A 20,763-nucleotide genomic window follows, 5' to 3' on the forward strand; every position below is an offset into this window, starting at 1 on the left:
TGTGGGCAGAATGGTGAGGGCAGCTTTGAAGGATAATTTGTCCAAACTTGAGACTGTAAATGGATTTTTTTTTTTTAACTCGTTAGTATTTAGCTGCATAGGTGGGAAAACATTTAGGTACAGTTACCGAGATAAAAACTCTTGGCTTTTAGTCATTGTCAGCGGATACACTGGCTGGCTGTCTGCCTATCTTTGCAGTCACCTTGAAAACGGTTTTTGTGGCTAAAAGCACAACAACGTTGGGAATTATACAGCAGATTCAGAACTGGAGGCTTGGGTTTCAAAGCACCGCTCAGAAGCACTACAGAATATATCTGGTGCTGTGTTTTCATGTAAAATACCCAAAGGAGGAGAAGAGGAGAGGAGTGGAGGGGGGCTGGGGCAGGTCCGGGTGAAGGGTAAATGCTGCACTCATGTGGGGAAACTGAGGAGTGCCTCTTTATTTATATTTTCTACCCTCTGGACTGCGTCTTATGACAGGACATCCTTGCTCTTCTGTGCTGCGTTCATGTGCCTATTGTATACGCAGTAACTCTAACTATTACAAATAAAAGTACAAACTTAACGTAGTTTTCGGCATATTTAAGTAAGCTTGTAACTTTAAGTTTCGCAATTAATAATGAGCAACTAACTAAGCAATAGCTGGAAAAAAATAGCTAAGACAAACAAGTTGCATATGACTAACATGGCAAGGAGTGGGAAATGTAAAGTTAAATAAAACTAATAAAGCAAATATATGCCTACTTTTAGTGTTTTTTTCAAAGTATTTTTTAATTGAGAACTAATGCCACAAAAATGTGTGCCACTGCAAACTTACGTGTTGAATGAGTGGTGGTATTTCCGACGACACGCCAAGGCCTCACCTACCACTTTCGTTTAGACGGCGGAGTCAGTGGAGGAATCCAGGAGTGACCAGCGCCAAGTTTACATACTTTGAAGAAGGAGGAGTTTCACCTCAACTGGTTACCAGTAAGTCTAATCTGTCTCGTTAAATACCTGGTCATTTTTTCCTCCAAGCGTAGTTTGAGCGGCGTCGTTAAGTTAGCAAGAAAGCGGAACTAGCCAGCTAGCTGGAGTTAGCTAGGTTGACGAGTTGCCCCGCTCCGTTTCCTTTTCCTAACCAGGATACATGAGAACAACCGCAACATTTTCTAAACATGTAAGAAAATTTTGACACTTTTTCCCCTCTCTCTTCCCAGAAGTATTTTTAGTGTCTTTTAAAAGTTTGTTTTATGGACTTACGTGTTCAACTTTTCTTTGTGTTGGGTGTGTTTTTGACTTTCCTGGTTCACAGCAGTTGGGTTAATATTTCTCGCACAGCCAAACGGCACCTGTTTCTCTTGTGATCGATACGTGACTGAAGTGTTATCAGGTGCGTTGGTGGCGCATTGCCTCAATTTAAGCGTGGTAGTGGAGCTAAATAACCAGCCTTATTTCAACTATAAAGCTTGTTTACCTGTGTGTGGGGGGGGACATAGCCAGGGCCCTAAATGTGTCATCTGTAAACTGGAAAGTGAAAGACTTTTCAGCATGATGTCATAGGTCAACTTGTTGAGGCTCCTGACAAACCTTACTTTTGCTAAATTGTTTATTCTTTCAACAAATGGACACAGTGAGAGTATATAAAAAAACAACTTTGTACAGAGTTGTTACCTCAACGTGACTGGGATAAAAAAAGACGTAACTTTGTTCATCAGTAAGATCTGGAGGAACAAGTTTGGGCTGAAGAACAAGAAAAGCCTCTGCCTGTTCAGGCTATTGTTTTTAATCCACTTTTTGTTGGTGCCGTGAAGACCTACAACATGAGTGGGTATGTCCTTAAGGCTTGTTAAATCTTTCCTCGTGTGTCTGCTAGTTTATTAAATTAGGCTGATAACAAAAATAATTAAAATCTGTCTTGTAACCTCTTATTTGAGACTTGTGGTTTTGGATTATGGGGAGAAAAATAAAAACACACCAACGCTTAATTCAGTCATTATCAAAGTAATCATTATCTAAATACAATTGGCAATTGTTTTTCGGAACATATTGTACTTAAAGAATAAACTAGAGCATAGTTACAGAAATGTATATATATATTTTTTGTCCGTTACTCTGTTTCTTGTGTTTGGAACTGAAGTTATTGTAATGAAGATTTGATTAGTTGGTCTGGTTTCACCTCAAAAATTAGAAATGCTTCGAATCATGTAGTTGTTTTTATTTAAAACTGAAAGACAACAACTACTCCCACTGCTGCTGACTTATATTAATTATTGTAGTTGTGTTTATTATTTATATTGTTTATTTATTGTTATTCTGATTTGCTACATGTACTTAAGCAAAAATATAGAATAAACTGCTAGATTTAGTTTTAAAGTAAAAGGCGTCATTGGGCAGAATATTCACATTTTTTGTTATTGATCCTTATAGGGTAACAGGTGTGTAACTGGATATTATTCTAGCTTTGTTTTCTGGATGCCAGCCTGCAGTTGGCTGCTTGACAGAACTCTGAGCTCATAGCTTGCCAACTAAATTGGTGTTATTTTACTAAGCGCGATGGGAGGTGGCCCTGTAATCTCCACAGCATTACTGTCCACGTTTTTTCTCCTCCATAAACTTTTCCAAACAGCCATATTTGCAAGTCTGAAGGCAAAACTGAGCCTTCGGACTGAAACCGTTGTTGACTTCTGGTGATTGGAAACCCACTAATCAACCTTACATTTCTGTGATTGTGTATTGTGAGTTTATTTTGTCACTGTAAAGCTCCATATAAACACAGATTATCTCCCCAATGATTATTAAAATCCTTTCTCCTGACTTGTATAAAATCAGCTGAGCAAAACCATCTAAATGTCTCATTTTAAATTCTTGGCATTATTAAATCAATGACGAAAGAGTGAAGACAAGTGACGCTAACATGATCTGAAACTGATGGATTAATAAATTGTTGGTCAGACTTAGTTTTATGTCATTAAGTCACCAGCAGAAATGATCCTGACAGTCCTATCGGCATGTTCAATTTCTCGTGTTGCTCCTGATAAATCCGCCTTCAGTGCTATAGATGTAAACTTCTGTCCGTGTCATACCGAGTGTAATGATCTGTCAGAAAAAAGCTGTTGAGTTTCTGTGAAACATGTGCTCTCTGGTCCAAGAAAAAGGAAAATAAGAGATAAATGTAGAGTCAACAACGTTAAATCATTGAGTCGGCTGCCAAGCAGACTACCCATTTTTCCACCTTAGTTTTTTTTTTTTTTTCCCCTGCTGTAGGTTTGACAGGAGATCTGAAGTCCGGGGGCTATTTGCAAAACAGGAAAATGTCATTTGAACCTGTAAAGGAAAAAGCGCTGACAAAAGCGGAAGAAACGCAGAAATGAATAAAGCAGTACTTCCTTTATGTTATCTAAAAGGTCAAATTGAGAGGAAAAAAAACCCTGAATTTGCGTATGCGTTTATGATTAACTGGTTCTCGGCCCTGAACAAAACAATCTGTGATGAATCTTAGCCTGTCATGAGCTGATTCTCATGTCATCGTTGTGTTGAGGCTGGTGTTGCGTCAGTCATTCTAATGTCTTCTGTCCCACTTAAATAGTCTCTTCCTAGTGGTTGCATCATAACACGGAACAAACAGAACCATTAAGCATTGCCTCAAAATCCCAATGACACCAAACCCTTCACACCCGTCGGTTTCTGAATTAGGAAAACCACCCAGACAGCTAAACCGTGTTTGCCGCAGCATGCCTTGCAGGTAGTGAAGTAATCATTTGATACTCATTACCATTTACTTCCTGACTAAAATCCTCTTTTTTTTTTTTCTTTCTTTTTTTCTTTTAGCAGTAATTACAAAAAAGTTCATTCATAGCGAAACAAATTGATCAACTCAGCAGTTGTAGCTTCCTGATGACACACGCTCAAGTGTCTGTTGAGTCAGGATCGTGACGTCGGATTGGTGATCTGAACACAGAGCCCGCACTGAGCCGCCTAACATGAAGTTATTGTGTTCTCGTATGATCAGCGGGCAGAAGTTGCTAAACTGTTGCTGTGGGTGTTGGGCTTTAATAGTTTGAGACATTGTCTAATTCTCAAGCACTGGTAAAGGAACCGGAGTTGCACCTTATTTGCATTTTAATGTCGCCATATATAACCCTGTTGTTTTAAAGTGATCTAGTATGCAAATGCTTTGTCACAATAAAAATTAATGAACACAGTGTTAAAGCACCACAGCTGTTGCATGAAGTGAGTGATACTGAGAGCATGTCGTCTCTCATCTTAAAGGTACAGTTTCAGCTCTGGTTTTAATGACAAACAGCTTTTCATTTGTAGGCTGTCGTAATGTTTCATTTGTTAATTTTTACTGCGCTTTGCAGGGGATTCTAAATCGTGGAGTAGGTCTTAAATTTGAGTGTTACTAATTTATGTTGCAGAAAATGCAATGCAGGATTTATAAAACGGACTATATTTGGGTGAATCTGTGTTTCACAGAAGCAGCATGCTTCTTAGTTCCTGTTACACGAAGCTGCACATGCTGGATGTAAAAGGAAATGAATATAATAGTCTCAGATAGGTAAATAAAATGATGCTCGAACAAGACAAATAAGGGATGAGGAAAATTAGAATGGAGTTAAAACGAAGCTAAAAAGAGCTGAAATCATGAATAATTAAATCGGTACAAGTCACATTGAGAGACACCACAACAATGGCTGTGTTTACATACACAATAATATTCTGACTATTGATCTTCTTCAAAAGAAATATTCAGATTATTCTCTTTTTATGAGTTTCATGTAGTTTGTTTTGTTTATGTTCCTAATTACTTATTAGAATATGATCACATTGCATTTATGTCCCCTTTAAAGTGCTGCTGTTTGGAGTCGTGCGAAGCTTCATTCAAATGTCCTTTAACATTCAAAGCTTTGATTGTGCTTCTCACCCACCAGCAAAGTTGGCCTCCTTCACAGCTGCTGTTTTAGTCTGATGAAGATGTAAACAAGTCTGCATACCAGACGTTTGAGTGACATGACGCCAGAAAGAGGAGAAGAAGCTTGATTAAAGTTTAGCTCAGAGAGACTCACAAAGTTAAAAAAAAAAAAAGCCAATTATTTTGTTTGTCGTTTTATTTACAGAGATTCACCAGTCAATCAGAACCATTCAGTTTTTCCTTGATCAGTGATTACCAGTCAAATACAGCATTTAACTTGGTGTATTTTATATGGAATTAGATAGTTTTTAAAAATCACAATGGTTAAGGAAGTACATTCTGATGCATACATTTGAATGTTCTCATAGTTCCTCAATGCATAAATTTGGATGATCTAGTTCCTCTTTTTTTTTTATCCTCCTCTATCGAAGAACCTGGATTTATATTTTAGACGCGTAAGAAAATAAGATCATCAGTCTGCAAAGTGTCAATCTTATCTACATTTAATCTTGTGCGTGCCAGCTAATCAAACATTACTAGATCAATATATCAAATCCTAAGTAACAGAATGAGTGTGCTGAATTTAGCAAAGGACTGCTTGTAATATTTGGTAGGGCTGCATGTTGATAATATAGTTGGCCTATTGGATGGACTGTAATTACCCATAATACCCAAAGCTGATGCGTGTTTTTACCAGCAGAGATAGCAAATCTTAAGGGAAGTGATGGGGATGTTATGTAATAGTAAAGAAGGAAGACAGTCAGAAAAATGTGAGTTAACGGTAATCAGTATACTCATAAGTTTAGTAAATAAAATCTTTCCAGTTCCCAGCACTCAGTCTCAAGGTTTATTTTTTATTTACAGCTTTCAAGTCCTTCGCAGCATACATTATTCGGCTAACTACCCTGCATCTAAAATGCACTCTGTGTATTTCTAATCCAGAATGCGTTGAGCCTCCTACTGCTTCTTAAGAGGCAAACCTTGCTTTGTTTAAGTTTTGCATTTTTCTTTCCCTCTCAAATATGAACTGAGTCAGCACTAAACATGCTACGATTCATTACCTTTGTCTAAAATCTAAGTAATCTAATTTGTCTTCCATATTTCAGGTACGTTGTTTAGCAGCACAGAGTGTGACTTGTGCTTTTACGTCACAGGCGAGCTTTAACTCGCATATTTCTATCATATCGGTGTAAATCTGATGAGTTTTCAATCAGAATAAAACTATCTCCCCCTGTTCAAGCTGCTTCATTTATTCAGCTGTCAAGTAATCAATTTAACATGAGACGAGATGGATAAGTGAACCTTGCATTTCCAGATTTCTACCCTGTAAGTGTTTGGAGCTCTTATCTCCTTAATAATTAATAGATGCATTAAAAAGTGAGACCTCAGTCGATAAACCATCCCGGCTATCCACTGGCAGATATTGGTGTACAGCATATATAAATATATATATTTGTGTAAGCATGTATGTTAGCTGATATGTTGCAGGATGTTGTTAAGTCACGGAGGTCATGTGGACTTTAGGTCATTTAAACTTCTTTAATTGCGTTTCTATCTTCCCACAAAATACTGTCACTAGAGGAGTATCATGCTTGTTTTTATTTATACATCTTTATTATAAAACATTTTTTTTGTACATGCACTGCTCACTCCCTAAAATATAAAAGCAGAGACTAGTGAGAGTATGAGACTCTGTGGTTTCAGGGTAAAGGCTTAGAAATGTAAAATATTATTAGCTTCATTAAAAAAAGAAACAAGGCAAAAAGCAATCATTATTCCTACTAAGGTAGAATAATTTACAACATATTCAATTAAAAAAAAGTTTATTGTATTTCTGTTTTGGGTTCTGAGAAAACATAGACTCCAAGTTAGAGATAAAACAAAAAGTTTTACCTTTAAAACATTTATTTGTGGGCCAAATATACTACAGGCAAGGAGAACCTGAATGCATCAGTCTTGCATAATAAGCAAACATTCATTGCAGTCCAGGCAGTTCTTTTCAATACGATTATGTGAACGATATCGAGATAATGATCAATAAGCAACATATTGTCCAGTTCTAGTTATTATTCTTGTTAAAATAGTATAGAATAATAACTGTTAAAGGTTAAACAATTTGAACTGAAATATGGATTTCGATTATGCTACATTCTTTGAACAAAAACATCAAAGTATGCTTTAAGTAGCTTTGAAGTTCTCATTGTTTTTTTTAACAATATTGCTCCTTATAGAATAAAACAATGGGGAAATGAGTTGCTCCTCTACCACCAATGTTTCAACATTTGAAATTTTCTCCAAATATCTCAAATAAAGCACTTGAATATTTTTTGCATTATAGCTTAATCGAACATTTTAGTGATGTTGTAACCTTTAAACTATTGGTTGATGCTAGTATGCCTGTGAGAGTTGCACCTATATGTTACTCCTTTTCACTCAAATTTTTTCCTTTAAATATAATATTGTTCTATGTATTTAACATGTGGTGAATTGAATCGACTATATGCATGTTTGCTGTCGTAGGTGCTTTGCTCTCTGTACACTCCTCATTCTCAGGTTCAGGGTCATGTGAGTCTTATCAAAGTCGAAGTTGACGGTAACTATTTACTCACTTGCGATCCTCCCTCTTCAGGCCGCAGAATATTGAGCTCGGAGCCACAGGCAGAGCCGCTAAGCAGGACAGCACCAACATGGATGAGATGAGCGTGGAACAAATGGCTGTCAAAGCCAACCATCTGACTGATGAGGTACTGAATCCTGTTCTTTCCCTGTTTCTCTCTCTTGGTAAATGTTACATTTTTTGGTGAATGAAATGAAACCTAGAATGTTTTGGATGCTCACACCGAAGGCTTTTAGTTGCTTAGTCTATTCACTTCAACATTGAGTTGAATACATGGATACCACTTACAGTTCAATTGTGTGAACTTTTAGTAAACAATTGCTACGCTAGCATTGCAAGAAAGTGAAAATGTCAGTCAGATTTTGAACAGATACTTCATTGTAGGAGCCAAACAAATTTACTTCCACATGGGAATGATTGAAAACTGACTCAGCTGGAAAATATGAATATGTAAAGCAGAAGGAGTTATTCTTGTGAAGTACTTGTGTAAACATAGGAAGCAGTGGTTCCAAGTAAAGGCTAAACAGTCCACCACCTACATCACTAAAGCTAAGCATTGATGAAAAGTCATTTGTTAAATGGATCCAAAACCACATCTAGTTACCTGTAGTAAAAGCAAAGAAAGATGTGGTCTAAATGTGCACATTATTACAATTTAAATGTGGTTATTGTTTGGAGGGGGGGTCAAAACAACTTATATTATGGAACAATATTTTTAGCCCTTTGTTGCATAACATGACAAGGGAAAAAACTATTCTTAATCTCTTCATAAAAAGCATGGAAGGTGTGAGGTTTTGGTTCCTGGTTTAGTCTGGTAGCTTCCTGACCTGTCGGTGTTTTTCACAGGTTGACTTTCATTTCAATCTGCTTCATTACTATGAAGTTGATAGTTTAACTAGCACTGGACATCGTATAACCAAACTGATGAAATAAATACTCAGCTGTAATGTGTATTGGTTCTAAACTTCTCTTGTTTGTCTCAGCTGTGTTTTTCTGCTTTCTGTGTTTGAACTAAACCTTCAATTTTCTTTCTACGCTTCTTCTTCTTGTTTTTTCTTCTTCTTCTTCCTTGTGCTGCTGCCTGGTTGATAAAGGAGGCGTGTGGGCATGGAAATGTCCTGCTGCTAATTCTGCTAACCACCCTGGCTTTGGGTAACTGGCCAAACCTTAAACACTCAACGCATGACTGACTGTGTATCAGGACATTATAATTTATCGTTTATAATGCAGTATTTAGGAATAAAATATACAGTGCCCCGCATAAATGTTATATACCTTGAGCTGTTGTTAATTTATTGCACTAAGATCATGACAAATTTAAATAGCAAATAATTGTGAAATATTTGGAAAAGTCTGGCTTTTTGTTGTTTTTTTTTGGGTTTTTTTACTAAAAAGCATAGCATGCATTTGAATTTAACCCCTTCACTGCAATACACAATAAATAAAACCTTTGGTTTTCAGAAATGTGCTAGTTGGTAAATAAAGTACATTTGTGTTGTTTGTTCTCAGCAGAAATTCTGTGAAGATATCAAAGGTTTGTTAGAGAAGACTAGTGAATAAAAAGAATCATGACAACCAAAAGATACAGCAGATAATTGAGGGAAAAAGTTGCGGAGATGTTGACAGCAGGTTGACGTTATGAAGCAATATCTTAACCATTTGTTGCAGACGGTTCAGTCAGGTGTCCAGAATTGGGATGGCAAACCTTGTGAGACATGGTCAGTAAAGATTATAAAGGATGGGCAAGAAGAGCTTTAGTCAGAAGAACAGAAAATTACTTTTCACGTAACCCTTAACTCACAATCTCTACAATAAAACCTGGTTATTGCAGCATAATGCTGCGGGGAGGCTTTTCTTCTTCATGGACAGGGAATCTACTCTGAAAGGCAGCAGCTGTCAATAGATCGGAGTGTATTTGTTAGAATGGGTTCATCTAAGTCCAGATCCAAATCCTTTTGAAAATTTCTGGGAAAGCAGAATATTGATGTTTACTTACGGCACCCATCTAATCTTAGGGAGTTTGAGCTATTTTGCAAAAAGGGCAAAATTTTCAAAGAAAATCTAAACATACAAAACTGACAGAGACATACAAGTAGATTTGCATCGAAATACAAATACATATCAACGTTTAAAAACAATTTTTGTTTTTCTTTTGCAAAACATCAAGAAAAACAGACTTTTTTTTTTTTTTTTTTTTTTTAATTTCTAATTTGCTGCCTGTGGTTGATAAACCACGTTTTGTGTTGGTTTGTCGAGAATAAAAATAAAAAAAAAACAACATGTATAAAAGAATAAGCTCAAGATGTATAAATACATTTTAAGGCACATTTGAAAGGTTATTTAACCTTAATAGTGCAGCTTTTTAAATTTTTTGTCAAATGTAATTTGATGCATTGTAATCCTGGCACATTACAGCCATGCTGTGTGCTTTTTTGTGTAGACGTGTTACTGGTAGATGTGCTTGTGAGAAGTTTTCATTGTAGCCATTTGCCATCTCATCTAGGGTAAATATATTTTCCCATTAAAGCTTTCCGGCATAAGTGCCCTAAGCTAAGCTGTTCTATATCTAAGATTTGGGACGTCACAACAATCTGGCAACTTTTGGCAGCGATTTTAGGCTTAACTGGCCAAGTGGAAGGATTGCAGAAGCAATAATGTAATGTTCATCCGAGCAAGGGACGTTCTGGCTAAGTCAACAGAAACCTGGCTGAGCTCGACACGTCCCGTTAGCCAATTTGTGTTTGTCTGTTTCTCAACTCGCCGATGAATGTACTCGGAGCAAACACAACGGAGAAAATGAGGAATCTGTTCTCGACTCTTTTGTTAACTAAGATTTAGTGATGGCAACTGTGCAGTCTTGTGCTAAGCCGCTGCAGTTCCTGGGATTCTGTGCAGCATTTCCTATTAATAGATGCACGAAGGGCGTCGCTCTACCTGAACCGACTGCATTCCCTTCCACTGTCACTTCTTGCCTCTTGTGTTTTCGTCTATTTGCTTTTGTGTGAGTTTTACCTGATCAGTGACTCCAACCTATTATATGGCTGTTTGGAGAGAAAATAAAAAACCAATTTGTTTTAGATTCAATAAGAAGTCTATATGATTCATTCTTCAAAAACAGAAAAATGGTAAATGTCGTATTAATCAACCAGTTGGTGTTGTGGTGTCATTTCTGTGCCCTCCTCCATCAGCCTCCTATGAAAATCTGGTTGATCACAACAAGTTTCTATCTCTGGAGTTTGTTGGCAATGAAATTCAGAAATCACTGCCAATGTTTATTAGTTCAGACCACAGGGGGGGCAATTTTAGTCTTCAGGGGCTGGTATTCTGAGTGTAATCCACAATAATTAGCAAAGATCCTCCTGAGCCTGCCAACTGGAATAACTGGAAAAGGAAAATCATGTTAAAATTAGAGTATTTCAGCTTCCAACGTTGTGTGTGTGGCTCCAAATATAAGAGAGATTGCAAAATTCTGGGAAGAGAAAAAAAAAGTCAAATCGAGTACTTCAAAGTAGATTGAGTATTTTCTTAATATGGAGATATTTTTTGAGGATATTTTGGTAACTCTTTATTTGATGTGGTGTGCATAAGACTGACATGTCACTGTCATAACACCTGTTATGAACATGAAGGAGTTTTTATGAATGTCTGACTGTTGTCATGAAGTGTCATCCAGTAAATAATGACACTTTTAATGCAAAGTTGCTTTAAAAGTTGCATTAAAAGTCCCAACTTTGTATGATTTTTGTAAACAATGACACTTTCTTCTTATTAACGTTAATGTCAGTCACTGAAGGAAACGCTTCAGTGACTGACAGTTAAGTTTCATAATATTGTCCTAAAAATGATCTTGACTATATTTTTCCCCTCCAGTCTCTGGAAAGCACAAGGAGGATGCTGCAGATGGCAGAGGAGGTGAGACTTTTGATGTTTTTATTCTTATTCTTTTGACGTTTCTAGTCGGGTCTTGTTTTATCTACCTGAAAGAAGTTGCTAAAAATGTTACATTTTGCTTAAAGGTGTTATTACACAAGTAAAGTAGAAAACTATGTGGAGAGGCAAAATCTGCCTTGTTGTTGAAACCTTTTTTCTTAAAATGCTGTGTCCTACTGCTTATTTTAAAACTTGTAATTTGATTTTTTTTTTTTTTTTTTCTAGCAAGGTCAACATTGTTTAATTTTTAACATGAGACTCTACCTTTTAATTATTTCTGCCTACACTCATGCGAGGATGCAATCTTTAATTTTTCTTTGTATTTCTTTTCCAGAGCCAACAGACAGGAGTCAAAACCATGGAGATGCTTGACCACCAAGCAGGTGAGCTCACAGCATCAACTTTTCATCACTGTTAAAGAGAACAAGGTATTCTGTGATTTATAATTGACACATTTTTCCTCCTGAGGCAATAAGAGTAATAAATGTTGGAATAGAACCTATAAGGATGTGGTTATTTTTTTTTTAAAAGTGAGTGATGTTCAAACGTTTTATGTTTTTTTTTTTTTTTTTTTTTTTTTTTTTTTTGTATGTGAGCACATAATGGCCGAGTAAAATGTTCCATATTTTCTAATTTACAGTTGATTTGTACCAGACACTTCTCAAACAGGAGGAACGATAATACAACATCCAATTTCAGTAGCTTTAAAAAACAAGAAGTAGATGTAAAAGAAATTAAACATTATATTCTCTAATCTATACACAACCCCTGTTGATATTTAGCTAAATGTCCCTTAGCAAGTTTCAGACATATTCAACTCCAAAGCAGTTGGCGAGATCCAGGTAGGAATCCTGCTGAATATTTGACCCCTTGCCTGGTCAGAGATGAGTTGCGTAAATAGTTTTCAACAGGTTTGAGGTCAGGGGCCTTTCAACTAAATGTGATCTTGTTCTCCTTTTATCACTCAAAAACCAGGTTTGATGGGATTGTTGTTCTGTTGGAACAACCATTAAGTTGTTAAATTAGATTTTAGAAGCTGCAAAGTGCTCCTCTTTTTTTTTTTTTTTTTCATTATTCTAGTACAACTGGGACCTAAACAGTTTCTCAGCCTGACCCTGCCTCCATGACGCTTCACAGTTGTTATACTGCTCTTGGATTTAAAAGCTTCACTTGGACTTCTCCAGACATTTTTCTCTGTCATTTCGCCCTAACAGATCAGTCTTTGCATCATAAAACGTTTCTCCGTTTGTCCACTCGGGCAGCAGCAAACGGGAATTCTAACAATCTTAAATAAACTCTTACATTTCTGTGAAAACGGTCAAATATTCACATCAGAAAATTTGCATTAGCATGGAAAATGCACACCCATAACACTTGTAATATATTGGACAACAATAATTGCACTTAAAAAAAACCTCACATAACTATTGCACAAGCTGAAATTGCGATGACGACATTTTCACCATGCAGCCTTAAAAGTGGAGCAGAAGGCGACAGGAGTGTGTGTTTCCTCTGCAACGACATGTAAACACACCGTACAGGGAGTGTGTGTTTGTGTTTGATTCTGTATGCATTCCTTTTCAACCACAATATCCCAAAAAAATTGTACACCGAAGTCTTGTTTTGGAAATTCACCCCACCCCTTTTACATGATGAATATTTAAAAGACCCAAAATGCTGATTCATATTCATAGCCAACTTCTAACTGGCTCTTTACGTTAAGTGTAGCTGTGCATTCATGCTAACTGCAGTCTTTCAGTTTTTTCCTCTTCCATCGTAAATAGATGTTTGTTTTTTTTTTGTTGTTGTTTTTTTTAACACGACGACATAAAGCGTTTATTTAAATGATTAAAATAACGTGTGGTTCTTATTTAGGTCAACTAAGGGATGTGGACCGAGGCATGGACCAGATCAACCAGGACATGAAGACGGCTGAGAAAAACCTGACGGACCTGTCCAGGTGCTGCGGCCTCTGCGTCTGCCCCTGCGACAGGTAGCCCGTCCGTTCCACCGCCGCTTCCTGTTCTCGCCTCGTCCTGCATGCCGCCGCCGCCGCCGATCTTCCTGCCGTTGCAATTATAATGTATCAAAAAGAGAGCCTGTAATTGCACTGCAAAGCTACAGAAGGCTTCAAAACGCAAATTGCTTCGGTATTTATGCAGCTTGAAACCCTTCTGTGCTGCTGGTTTGTTGATTTATTGCCGTTTTCTTTACCCATAAATGTTGTTGATGGCAGAGTACTGCTCAACATTTACCATGAATCTACTTGGCAAATGTGCATTTCTAATGACGTTAAAAGGCTGCATTCGATTCTAAACACGGGCAAAATCTTTCTGAAATGCTTTCGTTTTGGAAAAGAAGATACTTTGATTATCAAGACATCAGGTAGGGAATCTTTTACCGTCATGCTTCATTGATTAGCATCTGCAGTAACAATTGAACCAGCTAAGAAAGAGCTACTTAAGCGTTGCGTGTGCGTTTTACTGTAGCGCAGTGTAAATTTTCAACTGGATTTTTAATCTTTTTTTTGTCCCCAGGGTGTCATCCATCGAGAATGACTCTCGTTACAAACGCACGTGGGGCGAGGGCGAAGGTGACGGCAAAGGCTCCAATGTCGTCTCGAGGCAGCCTTCAGGCGTTCGCAATGGCCAGACCACCCAGACGAGCGCCGCGGCGCCGTCCGGCCCCTACATCAACAGGTAATGCGCCTCGTCTTTCCCGCCTTCGGGGATTCCTTATATCCAAATACAAACCGCGGCGTGTCGTTTTTCAGGGTAACTAACGACGCGCGGGAGGATGAAATGGAGGAGAACCTCCAGGCAGTCGGCGGCATCATTGGCAACCTGAAGGACATGGCTCTAAATATGGGCAACGAGATCGACCAGCAGAACGCTCACCTCGATCGCATCAACAACAAGGCGAGTCTGAGGCCGATTTTTCGTCTTGTTTATGCAAAATTCTGCCATTTTTGTAGTTGCTTTAGGCAGTCAGTTTGTGGTTTTAACAAACCTTTTTATTCTTTTCTTATCTAAAAAAGAAATGACAAATATTTTCAGAAAATGGCTTTTATTTCAATCCTCCCTTCTAGAAGTTGTATGATTGAGGCTTCAGGAAATTTTGTTTAATTTCAGTGTTGGCAGAATAGAAATGGAATTTTACTAAAAGAAAGTTTTAAAATTATAAGAAAAAAGTCGCTTTAATGAAAAAAAAAAATTTGTACAGTTAGAACATGGCCAGCTTTTCGTTTTTTTTTGCCGTTTCTACTACTGAAAATAATTTGATGGTCATGTGTTAAAAGATGGAAGTATTCCCAAGACCAAAGTATAACTTCACAAGATGCTTAGCTTTCCTCTTTTTAATTTTTTTGCTAATTGTACAATTTCATTCTGGAATTACAGCTGTATCTTTGTAATGTTATAACTTTAAAATCTAAAAATAAAATAAAAAAAATGTAGCTTGGACCTAATATTTTGTTATAGAGTTGACCTGAATTCAAAATCCAAATAAACAGAAACTGTAAAACAAGATGGCGGCTCTGGCTGAACATCGGTGGGGGAAAAAAATTGTAAAAATCCAGATTTTCCAAGAATGAAACCTTCAAAACCCAAAACTTTAATAAATTGATAAAATCAATTATTTATCACCCATCAATCGCAGAAAAATAGGATTTAGACGATTATCCTGACGTGCAGGTCAGATCATATTTTTTAAATCTTTATCTGATATTTATCTGTCAATTTAAGGAGCCAATTAGCAGATCTTTGTTGGTTCGTCTCTAGTTTTTGCATTAATAAGAAAACAATTTGTTTATGTATGTTTTTACTCTATACTCATTTCCTTCAGGCGGACATGAACAAACTCCGCATCGACGAAGCAAACGCAAGAGCCAACAAGCTCATCAAATAGACGAGGAAACCTTCTGCTCGCCTCAGACGTCCACTTTGAGCCCGTTCTGCAACACACAGGAAACACGTCTGCACAAACACACACTCACTTACTGAGATGGAAATGTAAAAAACAATTTAGATCATGAAGACTTTTCGCCAGGGTGTCTTTGACGGCGTCTGCCGCGCTGTAAGTAGTCATGCCGGACTGTCTGGAGCGGTGAGGGAATCAGAAGCTGAGCCAAAGAGGAAGCGACTGACCGAGCGCCACTGCTGTCTGATACCAAATATGATCCCAACATGGCAGCAGAACACTCACCATAAGTAAAACGAGCTCCGGTCAGCTGGTTTCTCTCTTCCTCAGATTTCCGGTGTGTGTTGTGACGTCCGAGGTCACTTATCCACATCTAGAGGCCGTAGTTAAATCTAAAATGGAAAATTCTCAAATCCTAGGTTCATTATTATTAATAATATAGTTATTATTGTGTAACGAAGCTCATTGTCACGTGTTGTTGTGATCTGATTATGCCTAATTTAATTATCCGTCAAGCAGAAATGAAGTGAGAATAAATGTGTTTTCGACTATTTGTTCCCATGTTTTTGCCATTTCTGATCTACAGGTGCATCCCAAGAAATTAGACATGGAATATCATTCAGGACTTTAATTCAAAAAGTGAAACTCTTACATTGTATTAACTCAAAACACACAGTGTGGTATATTTCATTAAAAAAACAAAAATCTATCCACCTAATAAAAGGATTTTTTTTAATGCAGATAAAATATGTTCAAGGATTGAGTAGTATATGAACAGTCATCAAAATTGAAATACATAACTCTACGCCTAATAATGAGCTTCACTTCTTGATTTGAATTGGAAAAAGTTCAAATCAAGAATGAATGATTTTTAATGATATATTTCTTGGAGATTCGCCTGTAAATCCTGTTTCAAAATCTTTATAAATCCAGAATTGGCCTTTTTGGAGTGAATCAGGACAAATCTCTTCATGCTGGAATTAACTAAAAGCTTCCCCATTAATTTCTCACATTTTGATCCTTCAGACTTGTATAAATATAATAATTTCCTATCGTAAGAATTCATACCTACCAATCCTTCATTAATTTATTAGCTCCTAAAGCAAATATCAACACTGAATTTGGGAATAGATTTCAAGGCTTAACCATTAAAACATCAGCGGTGTTTCCTTTATCTTTAGGTTTTTTTTGTTGTTTTTTTTTTAGGTCTTTCTCTCTGATAGCAGTGTTGATGTAAATATGAAATATTCTCTAACTGTGTAGTCATTCTCTCAACCTGACTGCATTTATTATTTTTTATGATGGTTTAATAAAGATTTATTGCTCCCAATTGGAGACTGAGCTCCTTCACAAATCAGGTGATGTGCAGAAAATTCACTTCCTCATACTCTGGAATTGCACAGTCTGTAAACGTATAAAAACAAATGTTCAGTCTTCAAACACATTTGTAATATATATATTTTTTTTTCTGCATTTTGTTTAATATGTCACTCGGGCATTGTTTTATTTTTGTTTTTTTTGTGGTTTTCTGGGCGTATGATGCAGCTTTGAGAAGTTCAGATTCAACAAGCTTTGTTTTTTTTTGTTTTTTTTGATAGTGATATGTGATCTTCCCCATATAAATTACAATTACTGTGTTGTAGCAGTCATTGTATCACCTGCTGCATCCGCTCGGTCTGTTTAAACCGCGCAGCCGCTGTGAGCGTTATTACATCCGACAATAAAACATTATCTCAGTTTATTTTGTCAGAGCGGCCAGGCTGAGGAATTGCAGCAGGATGCAGAAAACATACACAGTATGTAAATGAGCTGATTAATGTTGACGCCGGATGTATCCGGTGGGGCTCTTGCCACGGTCTCTGAGGCTACAGAGCGCCTAACGATAAGTAATAGTGCGCGCTGAACTCGTCCCCCATCAGCATCTCCTGGCTTATTTGTTCTGGGAAAAAAAACAATTGTCTGCCTGCTTGGCTGCAGGCGTATTGAGTTTGTAAAGATTGACATAAGCTGTTGTTCGGTGCTCTAAGTGATCATCATCAGCTTGTTACCGGTGACTTGAGATCTAATTAGTCTGAAAGCTGCCCGCCAGCAAGTCGGCTCTTCGTGTCACCAACAGCCACCAGCATGTAAATGCGACGCATTGGTCTGTTTTTAGTTTGTTCATATTCAGCGCGACTTCACAGAAACTGGCTTGTTTTGAACTCATTGCAGTTGTTTCACATCTGTCTCTATCACTTTGTTTATACTCAATAAACTACACTCTGAAGTTTGTGTTCATGCATTTTTCATTATTATTATTTCTTTTTAGATTATTAGTGTCTTTTTATGCAACAGGCCATCACAAAGAAGTGTGTAATTAATAACGAATTGGAAGGAATTATTTATTTATTTATTTTAATTATTTTGGATGCTGATTTTGTATTTAGTCTCCTCACTCCAATACACTAAAATGAAGTCTAATCTAAAGCTGGAAGGAGCTAAATATGGGACAATTCTTGGCTCTGCTTTAATGCGCTGCACCATTTTGTGCTGGAATAAAACTCAAATTTTGAATTTTTGGTTGCAATGCGACAAAATCCGGAAATGTTCAATGATCGTGAACAATGTTACTAAGCACTGTGTAGAGAAATGTATCTGAAACTGTAGAAAGAGTCAAAGCAGCCGACTGTTCCTGGGTATTGGCTTTAAACTTTATTCTCAAAATGTATCCTGATGTTTTCTCTCAACATTTTTGTATATTTTATGTAGCTGGAGAGAGAGAGTACAAAATGCAGATTAAAAACCACTGAACACAAATGGCACGGAGATAAGGAGTGGACGGAGGTGAGAGTAGACATGTCACATTCTTATAGATATAGTGACCAATAAAAAATAAAAAAAAAAATACAATGCTAGTCATTCAAACCATTTTCAGCTGTTTTTTAGTACAAATTTAACATTATGCTCACTGTTTGAGAAGACTAGAGATACACTAGATGGGTTCTTCCTAAATGTAGATCATTAAAACTCTTGAGGTGAACGGTCTCGCTTAACTTTCTAAACATGGCTTTTATTGAGGTCACTTGAGTTATACTGTGGCTCGGGGTGAGGAGCCTGCAGTACGAGGCAGGATAGCTGTGTGAGAAATGCATTAGAGCCACCACACTGACTCGCACGGCCTGTATACTGTAGCTTTCCTGTTTGCTTGTGTTAATGGTTTTGCCTCATTATGCAGTGTTTTACTGTGAAGTCACATTCACATCATAAATACTCCCAGCTTCATACTGCTGCTGTCTGACCCACACCCAGTCCTCTTAAGTCTTTTATTCTAATCATATCTAAGGAAGTGACAGCCTCTGTCTTAAATTCTGACTTGCTATAGTTTGACTCTTCATTTACTGATTGTCTGCTTGCACCGAGTAAATGACGGGTGTTTCATAAAGAGTGGCTTCTATTTATTGATTTTGTTTTATTTTCTTTTTTACAATTTGTATCATAAAATGTTAACAAGCAGTTTGTTGGAGTGTTTATTTTATTTATTTTTTACATTAAATAACTACACAAACCATATGGCATGATGCTGCCACTTCTGTATTTTGAATACTTTTGATTAAAAAAGAAGAGAAGAGCAATGAGTTCTTCTCTCCTTTAGGCTGTGGATGACTGGCAGCTCCCACTGACTTATTTATTTTTTCTTTTAGCTTCTTTTAGTCGGTATGCTTTGCCTTCATAAAACCAGGCCTCGCAGAAAGCTACCAGAACGTACCAACAGACGGGTTCTTTAGTGTTTTTAGTCCAAGCTTTTGTAAGCATTAAATACCCAGACCATCCTAGCATGTTTCAAATCCATGAACTCAGGCCTCCCAGTGGGGCAAACTTAACAGGTACAGTGGTTCTCTGCTAATCCCTGCATTTGTAAAAAAAAAATAAAAATAAAAAATACCTGGGCTGCAGAATCGAACCTCTAAAAAAGTTTTCCTCCAGCCTCTAACAAATATTCCTCCAGGATTTCCCTGCATTTAACTCCTGTCTTCCAGACTATTTGATTCTATATCTTTCTGCAGCTTCCCCATCCCTGTGAAGAAACGAATCCTCACCATGATTTGAATCCAAATGTTGCCATGTAGTGTAGCTAATCCATATGTTCATAGAAGCCCGAGCCTTTCACAAGTCAGTTTGAAGGCTTTTTCTTCTTTTACTGGAAATCCTGCAGACGTGAGCCACCTCTATGAAACACCCCACAGACGGAAGAGAGCTAACAGAACTCATTTCATTAGTGCGACTGCAAGTTGGTGACAAATAAGGCATGTCAAGTTGGTCTTGCTTCAGGAATATCTTGATAGCACCATGTCAAACTAATGTAAAACATACTCCATGCATCTGCAGATATATAGTGTGTACATGTCAATGAATAGATATGAAAGTCAGTTTGTTACACAAGTGTTGAATATATTTGATATTCAGGAAAAAAAATAACTGTCAGAGATGAGTTGAGAGTAAAGCCTGTACGTTAGGCGGTGCTCTCAACCCACATGACCACGGCTATCACTTAAAAAAACCTAAAATAAAATAAAATCTCTTCACTCCGATTCTTCCCGGTGCATAGAGCGTTTAGTTTGCATAACTGCAATTACACCTGCAGTGTGTGCGCGCCGTTCTGCACTGCGCCATGCTTTCCTCATCTCCAAACCTTTTCCACTGCGTTTTACAAAGCTCCTCTCAAACATCATGTATTTCACTCTGCGTCGGTACCAAGCATTTAGTGCTCTGAACTCAAAACAGCCCAGTATTACAGTTCACAACCATTTTATAAGGCAAATTGATGAAAATACCTTAATGTCCTATATGGCTTTGTCAAAGCATGCCTAAACAAAGCACAAAAAACCTGAAGCTGAACTAAAAAAAAAAAAAAGCTAAGTTTTACAAACAATCTTTGGTTGAGTGTGAAGCATTCCTGTGCTTTTAATTTACTCTTTCACCTTAGCATTTCTAAATACAAATAAAAGGGATTTTTGTAATCATACACTTGCTTAAATACAGGCAATAATGATGGCTTTCAACCTAAACTACACTATTTGTCACAAAAATCATATAAAAGAAACAAAGAAGAAGAAAGAAATCGGGTGATAAAAAGCTTGCTCCGACTGGTCGTACACAAATACTACTTCCTCTTTCCAGGTTGCCTAGGCTACTGCCTCTCCAGGCGGTTCTCCTTTTTTTTTTTCATTCACTTCTTCTTGGCAAAGCGGCTGAACTTCTTCTCCTTGTCTTTCTTGGCAGAGCCGGGCTCAGGCAGGGCAGCTGAGGAGGAGGGAGCGGTGGGTAGGCTGTGTGTTTTGGACCCCGAGGGGCCCGGGGCCTCCTCCGCTGCCAGGGTCTGAACGGCCTTCTCCATGGCCTGGCTCCAGCGCTGGAGCTCCTCCTG

At 37.5% G+C, this 20,763-nt stretch overlaps 2 protein-coding genes across 4 annotated transcripts in view; one reads left to right on the forward strand and one right to left on the reverse strand.

Annotated features, from left to right (window-relative positions):
- The first annotated feature begins 847 nt into the window (after positions 1-847).
- On the forward strand, positions 848-17,630 carry snap23.1 (synaptosome associated protein 23.1). 2 transcript variants are annotated; one of them, XM_032546736.1, is made up of 8 exons: positions 848-969; positions 7,524-7,638; positions 11,382-11,423; positions 11,776-11,824; positions 13,317-13,434; positions 13,979-14,140; positions 14,215-14,359; positions 15,285-17,630. In XM_032546736.1, the coding sequence occupies exons 2-8, from the start codon at positions 7,582-7,584 to the stop codon at positions 15,345-15,347; spliced, it is 636 nt and encodes a 211-aa protein (XP_032402627.1). In that variant the 5' UTR covers positions 848-969; positions 7,524-7,581; the 3' UTR covers positions 15,348-17,630. The 2 variants fall into 2 exon arrangements, with proteins under 2 accessions (XP_032402627.1, XP_032402626.1); XM_032546735.1 differs by lacking the exon at positions 848-969 and adding an exon at positions 987-1,159.
- Positions 16,940-20,763, reverse strand: part of sptb (spectrin, beta, erythrocytic) — a 46,504-nt gene continuing 42,680 nt past the window's right edge. For both annotated transcript variants that reach the window (XM_032546733.1, XM_032546732.1), the window contains one exon: positions 16,940-20,760. In XM_032546733.1, the coding sequence (XP_032402624.1) occupies positions 20,566-20,760 (195 nt within the window). In that variant the 3' untranslated portion in view covers positions 16,940-20,565. The remainder of the gene's footprint in view (positions 20,761-20,763) is intronic.

This window comes from Xiphophorus hellerii, chromosome 19, assembly GCF_003331165.1.
Source record: "Xiphophorus hellerii strain 12219 chromosome 19, Xiphophorus_hellerii-4.1, whole genome shotgun sequence".
Taxonomy (NCBI): domain Eukaryota; kingdom Metazoa; phylum Chordata; class Actinopteri; order Cyprinodontiformes; family Poeciliidae; genus Xiphophorus; species Xiphophorus hellerii.